Here is a 12504-nt window from a genome sequence, read left to right on the forward strand (position 1 = left end):
CCGGCTCCGCCACCGCCGCCGCCGCCGCCGCCGGCCCCCGCCAGCCCCGCGGCCACGCTGCCCTTGGACGGGTCGCGGCTGAGAGTGTACATGGAGATGTCCGTGGAGGCGAAGCCCGGGCCCCCGGCGCCGCCGGGAGACGCGTCCCGCGACGGCGACGGCTCGCTGGAGCGGGAGCTAGAGCGGGAGCGGCGGCGGTAGCGGAAGCGGTAACTGGGCAGACGGAGGATGGCCGAGGGGCCGCTCCCGCCACTGCCGCCCGCGCCCCCGCCGGCCTTGAGCAGGTCCGAGCGAGACTGGCAGTGCGCCTCGCGGCTGCGCTCGATGTAGATGTTGACGGCCAGCACGCCGATCACCTCGGCCAGGATGAACGACAGCCCGCCGAAGTAGAAGGACCAGCCGTACGAGTAGTGGTTCTTCTTCTCCTCGTCCCGCTTCGGACCCGGCTCGCCCGCGTTGGCCGAGATGTACACGATCACGCCGATGATGTTGCTCAGGCCTGGGCGGGGACGGTCAGACGGGAGCCTGGAGGCCACCCCCGGCCCCGCCCCCGCCCCGCCCCGCCCGTCCCAGCCCGGCCCCAGGTGCCCTGAACTCTTCCAGGGCTGCCCCGGGCCCCGCCCCGGCTGGTCTAAGCTCCACCCCCGGACGGTGTAGGCTCCGCTCTAAGTGCTCCCTGTCCCGTCCCAGGTGCCCTGAACTCCTCCGGAGCTGCCCAGGCCCCGGAAATCGTCTGGTCTAAGCTCCACCCCCTGGCGGTATAGGCCCCGCCCCAAGTGCCCCCTGTCACGCCCCAGACGGCCCCTTCCAGTCCCAAGTGCTGTAAACTCCTCCCCACCTGGCCCAGGCCCCGCCCCAAGTGCTCCCTATCCTTACCCACCAGTCCCAGCCCCGCCCCAGGTTCCCGGAACTCCAACCCAGCTGGCTCAGGCCCCGCCCCTTCTGGCCTAAGCTCCACCCCCAGGCGGCATAAGCCCTGCCCCAAATGCTCCCTGTCCTGACCCGGACGGTCCATGTCCTGTCCCAGGTTTATAAATTCCTCCCCGGCTAGCCCATGTTCCACCCCGCATTGGTCTAAGACCCACGCCCCGGTGGTGTAGGCCCCCTCCCCAAATGCTCCCTATCCCGCACTGGATGGTTCCTGTCCTGTCCCAGGTGCCCCGAACTCCTCCCAACCTGGCCCAGGCTCCGCCCTGCGCTGGTCTAAGCTCCACCCCCAGGTGGCATAGGCCCCGCCCTAGATAGTCCTCGCCCTATCCCAGGTGTCCTACACTCCAACCAAGAGGTGCAGACCCCGCCCAGGCGGACCTAAGTCCCACCCCAGGGCGGTGTAGGCCCCGCCCCTGTTGGTCTAAGCCCCAACCCCTGGAGGTGTAGGCCCCACCCCGAATAGTCCCTGCGCCGTCCCAGGTCCTCTAAACTTCCCCCTGCCCCAGCTAACCCAAGCCCTGCCCCAAAACAGCCTAGTCTGGACCACGCCCCAGCCCCACGGCCCTAGGCGGTTCAGGCCCTGGCTGGCCCGAGTCCTGTCACAGATGGTCTAAACTCCTCCCGAGTTGATCTAGGGCCCACCCCTAGAGGGCCGAACTCCCAGTTAGCCCAGGCCCTGCTTAGTCTGGTCTAAACCATGCCTGTGATGAGGTGATCCCAGCCTGTGTTTACAGGCCCTACCCTGGCTGGTCTAACTCTACCCTTAACGTTATAAAGCTGGGTTTTCTCTTGGGCCCTATGCTCCTTTAAACTCTGTTAATGAGGTACTTCTGTCTGATTCTCTAGGCCCGGTACCTTGCTGATGTAAACTCTTCATGGTATTAACCCAGACTGGTTATCTAGTCTAGGCCCTCCCCCTGCTGGTCTAAAATTCGTCTTTACTAGAGCACGTTCACACACACCCACCCACCCGTCTACCCTAAGCCCGCCTCCAACTTGTCAAACCCCGCCCCCTGCGGGTCCCCTCTTACTCCTGGCCCCCGCCTTTCTAGTCCTCTGGCTCAAAAGCAGATCTTGACCCACCGCCAAAGCACACCCTGCTCTTTATGCTAAATCCTTCCCCTTCTCCGAATTCTGCCCCCTGGAATTTCCGAGCACTACTCATTTCATGTAGAAAAGCGGGGGAGGGAGGAGGGAGAGGAGCGTGGGGAGCCTCACTCCAAGTTGGTCTGGATGGTTTTCCAGCACCAGCCTCTTCTTGGATCCACCAAGGTCCACGAGGCCCCGCCCCCTAAAGCAGGTTCCTCCCCCTCTATCTGCAGCCAAATTACTTTCTCCCGGTCCCGCCCAGTCCTCGGATGCCAGCCCCACCCATCAATCCCCAAGATCCCGACTGTCTCAAGGCCCCACCCCCTTCACCAAGCCCCGCCCCTTCCGTCTCCATAACCGCGCGGGTTTTGGAACCTAAACTCCCGGCAATCCCGATTACGCGCTAGACACCTGTCAGTGCTGGGTTGTTCCCCTCCCCCCCACTCCGAAGACGGCGCTAAGGCGACACCTACCTTGCCCAGCGGGTGGCGATGGAGCTTAGGAAGAGCCTAGGAAGGCTCTAGGCCCCCACAGGCGCCTGGGGCAGGGTGGCTTTGCAAACGCGCCGGCACACACACACACACACACACACACACACGCACACACGCACACACGCGCGCGCGCGCACACACGCACACACGTGTGCGCGCGCGCGCGCAGGTGGGCCGCCCCAGCCGGCCGCCCCCTCCCTCTGCCTCTCACCTGCTGCCACGAACAGGATCCCTGCGCCCAGAATGATGTTCCTCTTGGATTTGTAGACCCGGGAGGCCGCCACGCACACGCCCCCGAGCAGCAGCAGGATGGCGCTGAGGATGGGAAAGATGCTGGAGGCCCGGACGACTCCTGCGAGGGAAAGGAGGGGAGAGAGAGGGTGGGGAGCCAGGGAGTCAGATGCGGCCCTTTGCTCCCCTCACCAGTTGTCGTCTCCGCTTCTCTCGCTGGAATCCTCCCATTCTCTCTCTCTGCCTGTGTTCTGATTATTTCGTTTTTTGTTTCATTCTCTCTCCCCTTTAAAATTTCTCTATTTCTCGGTCTCATCTCCTCTCCCGCCTTTTTCTTCGTCCTTTTCTTTCTCCCTCGGGCTATTTTTCTCTCTCCTGGCGTATTTATTTTTCTTTTTCCTTTCTCAAAATCACTCTCCCTCTCTCTGAACTTCTCTGTGACCCCTCTCTCTTTCTCTCTTTGCCCTCCTTCTCTGCGTATTTCTTTCCTTTCTCCAGATCTATCAAATCTCTTAATATCTTATCCACCACCCCTTTCTGCCTGGCTTCATGTCCCTCTTTGGGCTCCCCTCCTTTCCTCCCCTTCTGTGTCACCCCCATGCTTCTGCTTGGCTCCATCTATTGCTCCGGTCTTCGCTTGTGTGTGTCTGTCTGTCTTGTCTGTCTTTCTCTCTGCAGTCTTTCCCACCCACCCTCCAAACCACAGCAAACGGATTTTGCGATTTCTGAGCTGGCTGAGGCCGCAGCCAATCATAATTCAGGATTTGCCGCGTTCTCGCCGTAGCTACCAATCGCATCACCGGCTTCCCCAGCCTGCTCGAGAGAGTGGCCAGTCCGCGCCGCAGATTGCCTCACGGCCCAGGGCGCACTGGCCAATCCCAGCCCAGACACCGACAGCCAGTCACAGAGCAGTGTTGCCAAGGGCGCCGAGCAGCAAGGCGGCCAATCCCCTCCCAGGATCCCCCATCAGCCCGCCTCGAGGTGAGAGGAGGGGGCGGGAGAGGGATCACTGAGCCAATAGGGAGCCAGAGGATCTCAGCATCTGGATTTGGATTGGCTGACAAGTTCATCTCCGCGTGTCGATCTAAGTGCCGCTCCCCAGCCCCCTCTCCGCTCTCTAGGCGCCCCTCCCCGTCCCAGCAGCGCCCCCACTCTGACCCAGACCCCCACGTACGGAGCAGATACTCCGCGCTGTCATGGTCGTAGTCCGTGTCCTCCGGGAAATGGTTGATCTTCACGCAGACACCTCTTTTCAACCCTGGAGGGGGATGGGGGTGATGGTGGGGGGTGTACTTAAGAGTTGGGGGAACTCCCCTGTGAGAGACGACCCCCTCTTCCCCAAATCCCTTCTTCCTTCTGGGCCTATTGAGAGACAGGACATCCTGGCTCCTGGGCCTGTCAGCGTCGGGGACAAACTTTCAACCTCTCTGGCCTCGGTTTCCCCACCAAAAAAGAAAAAGAAAGAAAAACCCACGCAACACTCACTAAAAGGCCACAAGGACCCTTGCCCTGCAACCCGAGCTAGGACACTCAACCTCTCTGGCCTTCTGCCTACCCCTAAGAAAGAAGGTGCTGGTTTCGGCAATGTCAAGGCGCTCTGCAACTCTGAACTCGACGGGTCTGAAAATGCGTGAGAAAACCAAGGAGGGCACAGAAGGGGAGGACTACATTTCCCATGAGGCTCCATGGAGTCTTAAATCCAATTGTGAACGCTCAGCCCCAGTGGATCATGGGAGTTGTAGTCTCTTCTGTTCTGCCTCTAGGGAAAGGGATTCCGAGCCTCTTACCTGGAATCCTCGGGAAGTTGGAGTGGCTGGAACAAGTAGAGGCATTCGAGGAGGTATGCCTCTAGACGTCATGCAGTCTTACCCCCTTCTTCCATCCCAGACTCCTCATCCTCACACCCTTTGGGGACCCGTCTTCTCTCTCACTTTGGGGACTTGGGGACGGTTCCTATTCTACTACCTCTAGCACACGGCTGGAGATTGATATGTAAGTATAAATATAAATACACTTAGTTTCCTCGATTCTCCAGGCTCCTTTCAACCTCCAGGCCTTTGCCCATGCTGTGGATTCCGTTCACATTCTTCACTGATGAAAAACTTACCCTGCAAGTGGGAGGCTCACAGGGTACCTGTTTGAGGAAGCTCTCCCTGTGCGCGCGCACGCCTCCTACCAAAGTTGGGTCAGTCTCCCCCTCCAGGAGAGCGGAGTTCCTCCGGGAACAGCGCCCTGCGATACCCCTCCCCCTCCCTTTTTTTTTTTTTTTTTTGGCATGCATAGGGTTCATTTATCAGCTCCTTCCTCAGCAAACTGGAAGTTTCTGCAGGGGGAAAGCATGGGGTCTGATTCCTCGTGTGTCCCTAGCATTGCCTGGCACAAAGGAGGCCTCAAGAAATGGGTGTTAAATGAATTAATGAAATTATGAATGAATATAAGGATAGCAGAAGGGGAGGCTGGAGGCAGAAGATGGCAGGGAATGGAGATAAAGGAAAGGATTGGGAAGAAGGAATATAAGGCAGTGAGTAATTCCACTAATCGCTAACACTTGCTAAGTGCTTCCTAGGTGGATTAACTCCCAAGAGTCCTATGAAATAGATAATGTTATTGGTGCTGGGCAGTGGCCAAATGTTGGGAATTGGAGCCACGCTGCTTGATAATGAAACCCGACGCCGTCGTGTCCTTATTCTGTGACCTTGTTGGTATTACTGAGGCCAATTGGCTTCAATCCTTTCACCTATAAAGAGGGGATGATAGGACCTATGTCATGGGGTTGTTGTGAGGATTGAATCCAGGTAAAGAGATTTAGCACTTTCCATAGAACATAATTAAGTGCTCAGTTGATATCAGTCGATATACCCATTGTCCAGATGAGGAAGCAGAGACACAGAAAGGATTCATCAATTCACAGCTGATGGGGGGAGGGGTGGAAGCAGAATTAAAACACACAGCAGTTTGCCCTACTGGAATATAGGCTATGGGCTGTTCACCACTGTATCCCGAGCATCTACAACAATGCCTAGCACTTAGTAGGTGCTTAATAAATGTTTTTATGAAAGAATGATTGAATGGGCCCAAGCACTTGAAAAGAGGCTCCACATCACTCATCATTAGGGGAATGCAAATCAAAACCACAATGAGGTACCACATCATACTCCTTAGGATGGTTACTATTTAAAAAAAAAAGTAAAACAGAAAGTAAGCGTTGGTGAGGATGAGAAATTGGAATCCTTGTGCACTGTTGGTGGGGATGTAAGATGTTGCAGTTGCTACAGAAAACAGTATGGAGATTCCTCAAAAGGTGAAAAACGATATCACTATATGACCCAGCAATTCCACTTCTGGGTGTAGACTCAAGAGAATTAGAAGGCAGGGTCTCTAAGAAATATGTTCACACCCATGTTCACAGCAGCGTTATTCACAACAGTCAAAAACAACCCAAGTGTCCACTGACAAATGAATGGATAAACAGAATGTGATCTCTACGTATAATGGAATATTATTCAGCCTTAAAAAGTAAGGGAATTCTGACATGTGTTGCCACATGGATGGACCTTGAGGACATTACGCTGAGTGAGACAAACCAGTCATAAAAATACAAATATTTGTACGATTCTATTTATATGAGGTCCCTAGAGGAGTCAAATTGATAGAGACAGAAGGTAGAATGGTGGGTTCCGGGGGCTGGGGGCTGGGGGATGGGGAGTTCTTTAATGGGAACGGTTTCATTTTGCAAGATGGAAAGAGTTCTGGAGAATGGGTGCACAGCCATGTGAGCATAGTTAACACTAACTGTACTCTACACCTGAAAACAGTTATAATGATACTGTTTAATGTTATGTTTTGTTATGTTATATTTTACCACAATTTTTTTAAAAAGGAATGAATGATTGATTGATTATATACCTCTCAAGCGCAAGTCTTATCAATATTGATAAGTCTTATCAATATTGATATTACATCAATAATTGATTGATTATATATATTGTTATGTTTTGTTGTTATATTTTACCACAATTTTTTTAAAAAAGGAATGACGGGGCACCTGGGTGGCTCAGTCGGTTAAGCGGCCAACTTCACCTCAGGTCATGATCTCGCGCTCCGTGAGTTCGAGCCCCGCGTCGGGCTCTGTGCTGACAGCTCAGAGCCTGGAGCCTGTTTCAAATTCTGTGTCTCCCTCTCTCTGACCCTCCCCCATTCATGCTCTGTCTCTCTCTGTCTCAAAAATAAATAAATGTTAAAAACAAATTTTTTTTAATAAAAAAGAATGAATGATTGATTGATTATATACCTCTCAAGTGCAAGTCTTATCCATCAGCCCATGCATTATGGTGTGGTAGGTAAGACTGTGGGTTCAAGTTCTCTCCTTTTCTTGAATGGGACCACATCACTTCTCTCAAAACATGAATCATAATTAATTAATTAATCATAGACCCTCTCAACAGATTAGTGATGACAGCAGTAATGATAACTAGTAGTTACTGAGGGCTAACCACATGCCAGGCACCTGTCCAAGCATCTGACAGGTATTGACGCATGCGATAATTATGACTAGTCCCAGGGCTACTGGACAGTAACGATATCCCCACTTTACAGATGAGGAAACTGAGGCACAGAGTGGAAGAAGTTGCTCGGTCCCATGTAGATGGTAAATCATGGGGAGATTAAGTGCAGCTGAACTTCAGGGGGCAGACGTATTTAAGGCAGGGGAGCACGGTGGCTGTGGTGGCCAGGAGCACGGACTCTGGACTCACATTCCCTGGGCGGCCACTTCCCAGCTGTGTGGCTTTTGGGCACTTGAATGCCCCTGAGTCTCAGCCTCCTCCTATGGAAAATGAGGACAATGATATGACCTCATAGGGTTTGAAAAGTGTTCAGTGAAATACAGAGTTGAGTGCAGAATACAGGGGGCTGTGCAGCATGCATCTGTGTATCATCTGACCTGACGGGGCTGAGCCAGGAGGTTTCATGTGCAGGGATGGCAGTGATGTGTCCCTGGGTCCCCCCAGAGTCTGCCTAGCACAGACCTTGGTGGGGTGGGTGTGAAAGGGCTGGGTGCTGCAGTGAGGACATGTGGGGATGTGGGCTCCAGCCTGCTCTGACCCTCACATGTTGGGTGGCCATGTGGCTGACTCACTTCCCTTTCTGACCATCAGCGTCCTCCTGTGACAAACTCGAATGGTCATAATACCTTCCCCCCTTGGCACAATTAGCAGAATTCGGTGAGATAAGGCATGAAAAGTCCTGAACACAGGGGCTTCAGATAACCTGCTCCAATAAATGGAGCTGTGGGTCCATTGAGGCCTGACAGGCGGCTTTTGGGCACCAGAAACGTGGCAACTGAGGTGAGGTATGAACATAAAATACGCACCAAATTTCAGACTTAGTATTAAAAAAAAAGCATAATATTCCATCAATAATACTTTATATTGCTTACATATTAAAATGACAATATTTTGGCTATGCTCGCTTAAAGAAAACATATTATTAACCTTTATATTGATTTATTATAAATTTATAATTTCTATTTTTTAAATTATATTCATTGAACCTTCTCCCTTTTCCTTGTTTGAATGTAGCTCCTGGAAAAATTTAAGTCATATATGCATTTCTGTTGGGGAGTGCTGGATCAGAGAGGCTGGGGCTTCTGGGTTATCAAGGAAGGGGAAGGGGGGGCCTCAGGGCAGTCACCTGAATTCTGAATAATAATTAGAAGAAGAACTACAACAAAATGAAATGACATAATCTAGCCCTTACTCTGTGCCTGCTGGCCTTTTAAGTGCTTTACAATGGTAGCTCACTGAATCCCTCTGAAATCCCTATGGGTTGGGGGAGGGAGACTATTCCAATCCCCATTTCACAGATGATGGAAAGGAGGAACAGAGAGGTTAAATATGTGGCCCTAGGTCACCTTGCTGTGCGTGACAGACAGGAGGTAAACCCAATCAGCCTGGTCCTAAAGTCTGCCACCCTCAGTCACTCCATCTACCGCATCTGTCGGGGAGACTCACAGGGACATGGGAATGAGACCCCAAGTCGCTGGGGAAGACGGTGCCTTCAGGAGGCAATGGCTCAGGGGGTTCGCTTTCTACATTCCCAGGTCCCCGATGGGCTGGGGGCTGATGGATGCATTGTTCTGTTCTCCTAGGAGATAAACCAGACCTGGATTCAAATCCAGACTCTAGTACATACTGGTTGTGTGACCGTGGGAAAGCCACTCGGCTTTCTCTGAGCCTTAGCTGCCATTTCTAGAAGGTGGAATAACAGGGGTCCGTATGAAACAGGCTTATCGTGGGATTTCAGCGGCCAATAAATGACAGTTACAGTAATAATAAAGCCAGCCTTCGTCTACACCCTCCTTAAGACACTTGGACACTTGCTTTGGTTTCCAGGACACCCGCTTACCTCATCTTCCCCAAACCTCCACAGCCCCTGCTTCCTGGGCTCCTTCGCAGGTGCTCTCATCTCTGTTAACAGTGGACTAGCTCAGGCTGCAGCCCTCAGCTAATTGGTTTGTTTCCTTCCTCATTCTCTAGGTGACCTCATCCATCCATATGCAATGACCCCCTCCCATTTATATCTCCCGCCCAGACTGTCCCCTGAACTCTGGCCTCCTCAGTCATATCACTAACAGCCTAGACCAGGGGTCAGCAAACCACAACCTAAGGGTCAAACTCAGCCTGCCAAAGCCAGTGAAAGAATGGGTTTTATGCTTTCTGAGTGATTGAAAAAAATACATATATCAAAGGAGGCTATTTCGTGGCACGTGAGAAAGATATGAAAATTCAGAAGCCGGTGTCCGTGCACGAGTTTAACTGGAACGTGGTCTCTCTCCTTCACTCGCGAGTGGCTGTGACAGGGACCGGAGGGTCCACAGACCCTAAAATACTGACTGTATGGCACTTTTCTATGCTTGCCCCTGTCCCAGGTGATAGCTCTAGTAGGCATCCTAAATTTAGCGTGGCCAAAACAGCTCATGATATTGCTTCTCACAATAAATTAGATCAGAGATGATAAAATAAAGGAAACAAAACCCCCGCTGTTCCACCCTTTGGGTGCCCCCCCCCATCCCGCCCCGTTCTCAGTCTCCCACAGCCTTGGGAGCAGTGACTCTCAACTAGGGGTGAATTTATTCCTAGACCAGAGACAGTTGACAATTTGGGTTGTCACGACTTGGGGACTGCTCCTGGCATGGAGAACGTGGAGGCCAGGATGCCGCTAAGCAGGACGGCCCCCACAACACGGAGCGATCCACACCAAAGTGTCAACAGTGCTGAGGTTGGGAGATGCTGTTTTAGAGATTCCTCTCTCTCTCTCTCACATCCCACAGCCACCCTGCCACCGCTTTAGCTTTGGGACACGCTCTGAATTCAAATCACTTCTTCAACTCCACGGCTCCCCCTCCAGAAAAACCACCTCCCGTTCCCCCTCTTGCCTGCCTGTTCGCCTTTTGTCTCTCAGTGTAAGTCAGTTCTTGTTTCTCCTCTGCTCAGGAACCCTGGTCCCAAGACCTAGAACTCGGGAGACAGGGTCTGTTGTCTCTTCAATTGCCCATCACGTCCCCTTCACTCACTCTGACCACACACACAGGCTCCCACCTCAGGGCCTTTGCACTGGCTGTATCTTTCCTCCAGAGAGTCACACGGCTCTATCTCTCACTTCCTTTAGACCTCCACTCCAGGGTCACCTGCTCGGCAAAGCCTGACCTAGTCTCCTCACCTGCAACTTCACGTAAGTGTCCTAACACATTCCATCCCCTCCCCTGTCCCCCTTAGCACTGAGTGCCATCTAATACCCTGAAACTTTTGCTTACTTATCTTTCTGATTATTTGTCTGTCGTTCTGGAATATAACACATACAAATCCAGGGATCTTTTGTTTTTCACTGCTGTAGCCCCAAAATCAAGAACAGTGCCTGGCACATAGTATAAAGTCAATAAACATCGGTCATTGGACGGATGAACGAATGAATGAATGAATGGTAGTTTTACTATATGCCATACACTGTCCTAGGGTTTCAGGATGCCAACTTCCACATGTGGCTGGTGCCTGGTGCTTGGTCAGACCAGTGAAAGGACATGGACTGCACGCCTGGTCTGAAGGAGCGCATGCCGCTTGGGCTGGCCCACCGTGGCCCCTGCACAACGAGGCTGCACAACGTCCACTGGTTCAAACAAAGCTGGAAATCAGATTTCCAATGTGAAGTCTCCCTATTTTTAAACGTTGGCAACTGATTCAGATTTGGGTTTCAGTTTTAAATGCTTGGCACACCAGACAAAGCTTATCTGCACATCACTTCCCTTAGACCTGAGTTCTCTTGGTTCTGCCCCCCATCACAGCTGGGCGACCTTGGGCAAGTGGCTTAACCTCTCTGAGCCTCAGTCTCCTCATCCCCCAACGGGAGGGTGCACCTGCCTCGCAGAACTAAACGACGGACCATTGCGCTGCACTCCTCGCTCACGCAGAAGGAGAGCTGTGAGGCTCAGGGGGGTGAACAGACAGCGATCACAGGGGACAGACGCACGGTGGGGCATAGTGGGCCGGTGGGGCATGGTGGGCCGGGACCCCAGGTCTCCTGCCTACCCAACCCCCACCCCCAGCGCCTCTGTGCTCTGCAAAGCTGAGTGGGAGGGAGAGGGCAGGTGAGCCAGCGGAGGGGAGGCAGAGGGCCCGGAGCAGGCAGAGCAGGACCCAAAGACACAGCAGAGATGGAGACTGGAGGACGCAGTGGCCTTAGGGTCCAGAAATGGGGCCTGGGAGGAGGAGGAAGAGGAAGCGGGTGTGGCGGAGTGGGGATGAAGCAGAGCAGTGTGGAGAACAGAGGAGGCCGCGGGCCGGGATGGGAGGTTGGCGGAAACCCTAAAGGGGAGAGGCAGACAGGGCCGGAGTCTACAGGAGGTGAGGGGGGGGGGGGGGGGGCGAGGGTCAGGAGCTCTGACCTGATGGGGCACGACCCACCGTGACGTCTGGGGGACAGCGAGGAAGAAGGGGCAAGGGGGTGGGGGTGTGGGGAGAGGCGCAGGGGCGCGGGGAGGATGGTGGAGGGTGGGGGGAGGAGGTGAGACTGCCCAGGAGAGGGACGGAGGCTCCACACACCGGGTGGGGGGCAAGCGAGGAGGAATTGCAGAGGGCTTGCAGAGGGCGCAGCGGAGGAAGGAGGCAGAGGGAGGGACGGGAAGGGGCAGGAGGGTGTGTGTGTGGGGGGGGGACGCAGGCCGGGATCCCAGCAGGGAGGGCGGGCGCCCACCGCGCAGGGGAGAGGTCCGGAGGAGGGGAGGAGGGGCGCGAGGCGGCCCCCCCCCCCCACATACCCTACCTTCCAGGCAGCATATCCTCCAGAGCCCCGAGTGGGTGAGGCCGCCGGGGTCCTTCTTCTCCGAGGAGCCGCTGCCCCCGCGGTGGGCCGGCGCGTCGTCGCCGGCCGTGAGGTTGGTGGTGTTGCAGATGAAGGCGCGCGTGTACAGCCAGTAGTCGGTGCTGATGGCGATGGTCATGAGGCCGAAGGCCGCGAAGGCGCCCACCGTGGTCAGCACCACCTGCACCCCCTTCTCGCACCAAAGGCCCCTCTCCTCGTTCCAGCGCTTCAGCGACTCCAGTTTGACCACGGGCAGCCGGGGGGGCCGTGGGCCACCACCGGGGCAGCGGGGGCGGGGCCGTGCCGGCGGCTGGGTGGGGGGCACAGCGCAGGCAGAAGTGGGGGCCCGGGGCCGGCCGGGCTGGGCTGGGGGGGGGGGCGGCGAGGAGGAGGCGCGCGCCGGGGAGGG

General features: G+C 54.6%; 1 protein-coding gene across 1 annotated transcript in view; it reads right to left on the bottom strand.

Annotated features, from left to right (window-relative positions):
* CACNG8 (calcium voltage-gated channel auxiliary subunit gamma 8) overlaps positions 1-12249 on the bottom strand; it is a 13151-nt gene extending 902 nt beyond the window's left edge. The window contains exons 1-4 of the mRNA XM_049621523.1: positions 12057-12249; positions 3916-3999; positions 2722-2862; positions 1-499 (exon numbers count right to left, since the gene is read on the bottom strand). Of these exons, the coding sequence (XP_049477480.1) occupies positions 1-499; positions 2722-2862; positions 3916-3999; positions 12057-12234 (902 nt within the window). The 5' untranslated portion in view covers positions 12235-12249. The remainder of the gene's footprint in view (positions 500-2721; positions 2863-3915; positions 4000-12056) is intronic.
* Between the last annotated feature and the right edge of the window lie 255 nt (positions 12250-12504).

Source organism: Panthera uncia (genome assembly GCF_023721935.1).
Source record: "Panthera uncia isolate 11264 chromosome E2 unlocalized genomic scaffold, Puncia_PCG_1.0 HiC_scaffold_19, whole genome shotgun sequence".
In the NCBI taxonomy this organism is placed as follows: Eukaryota; Metazoa; Chordata; class Mammalia; order Carnivora; family Felidae; genus Panthera; species Panthera uncia.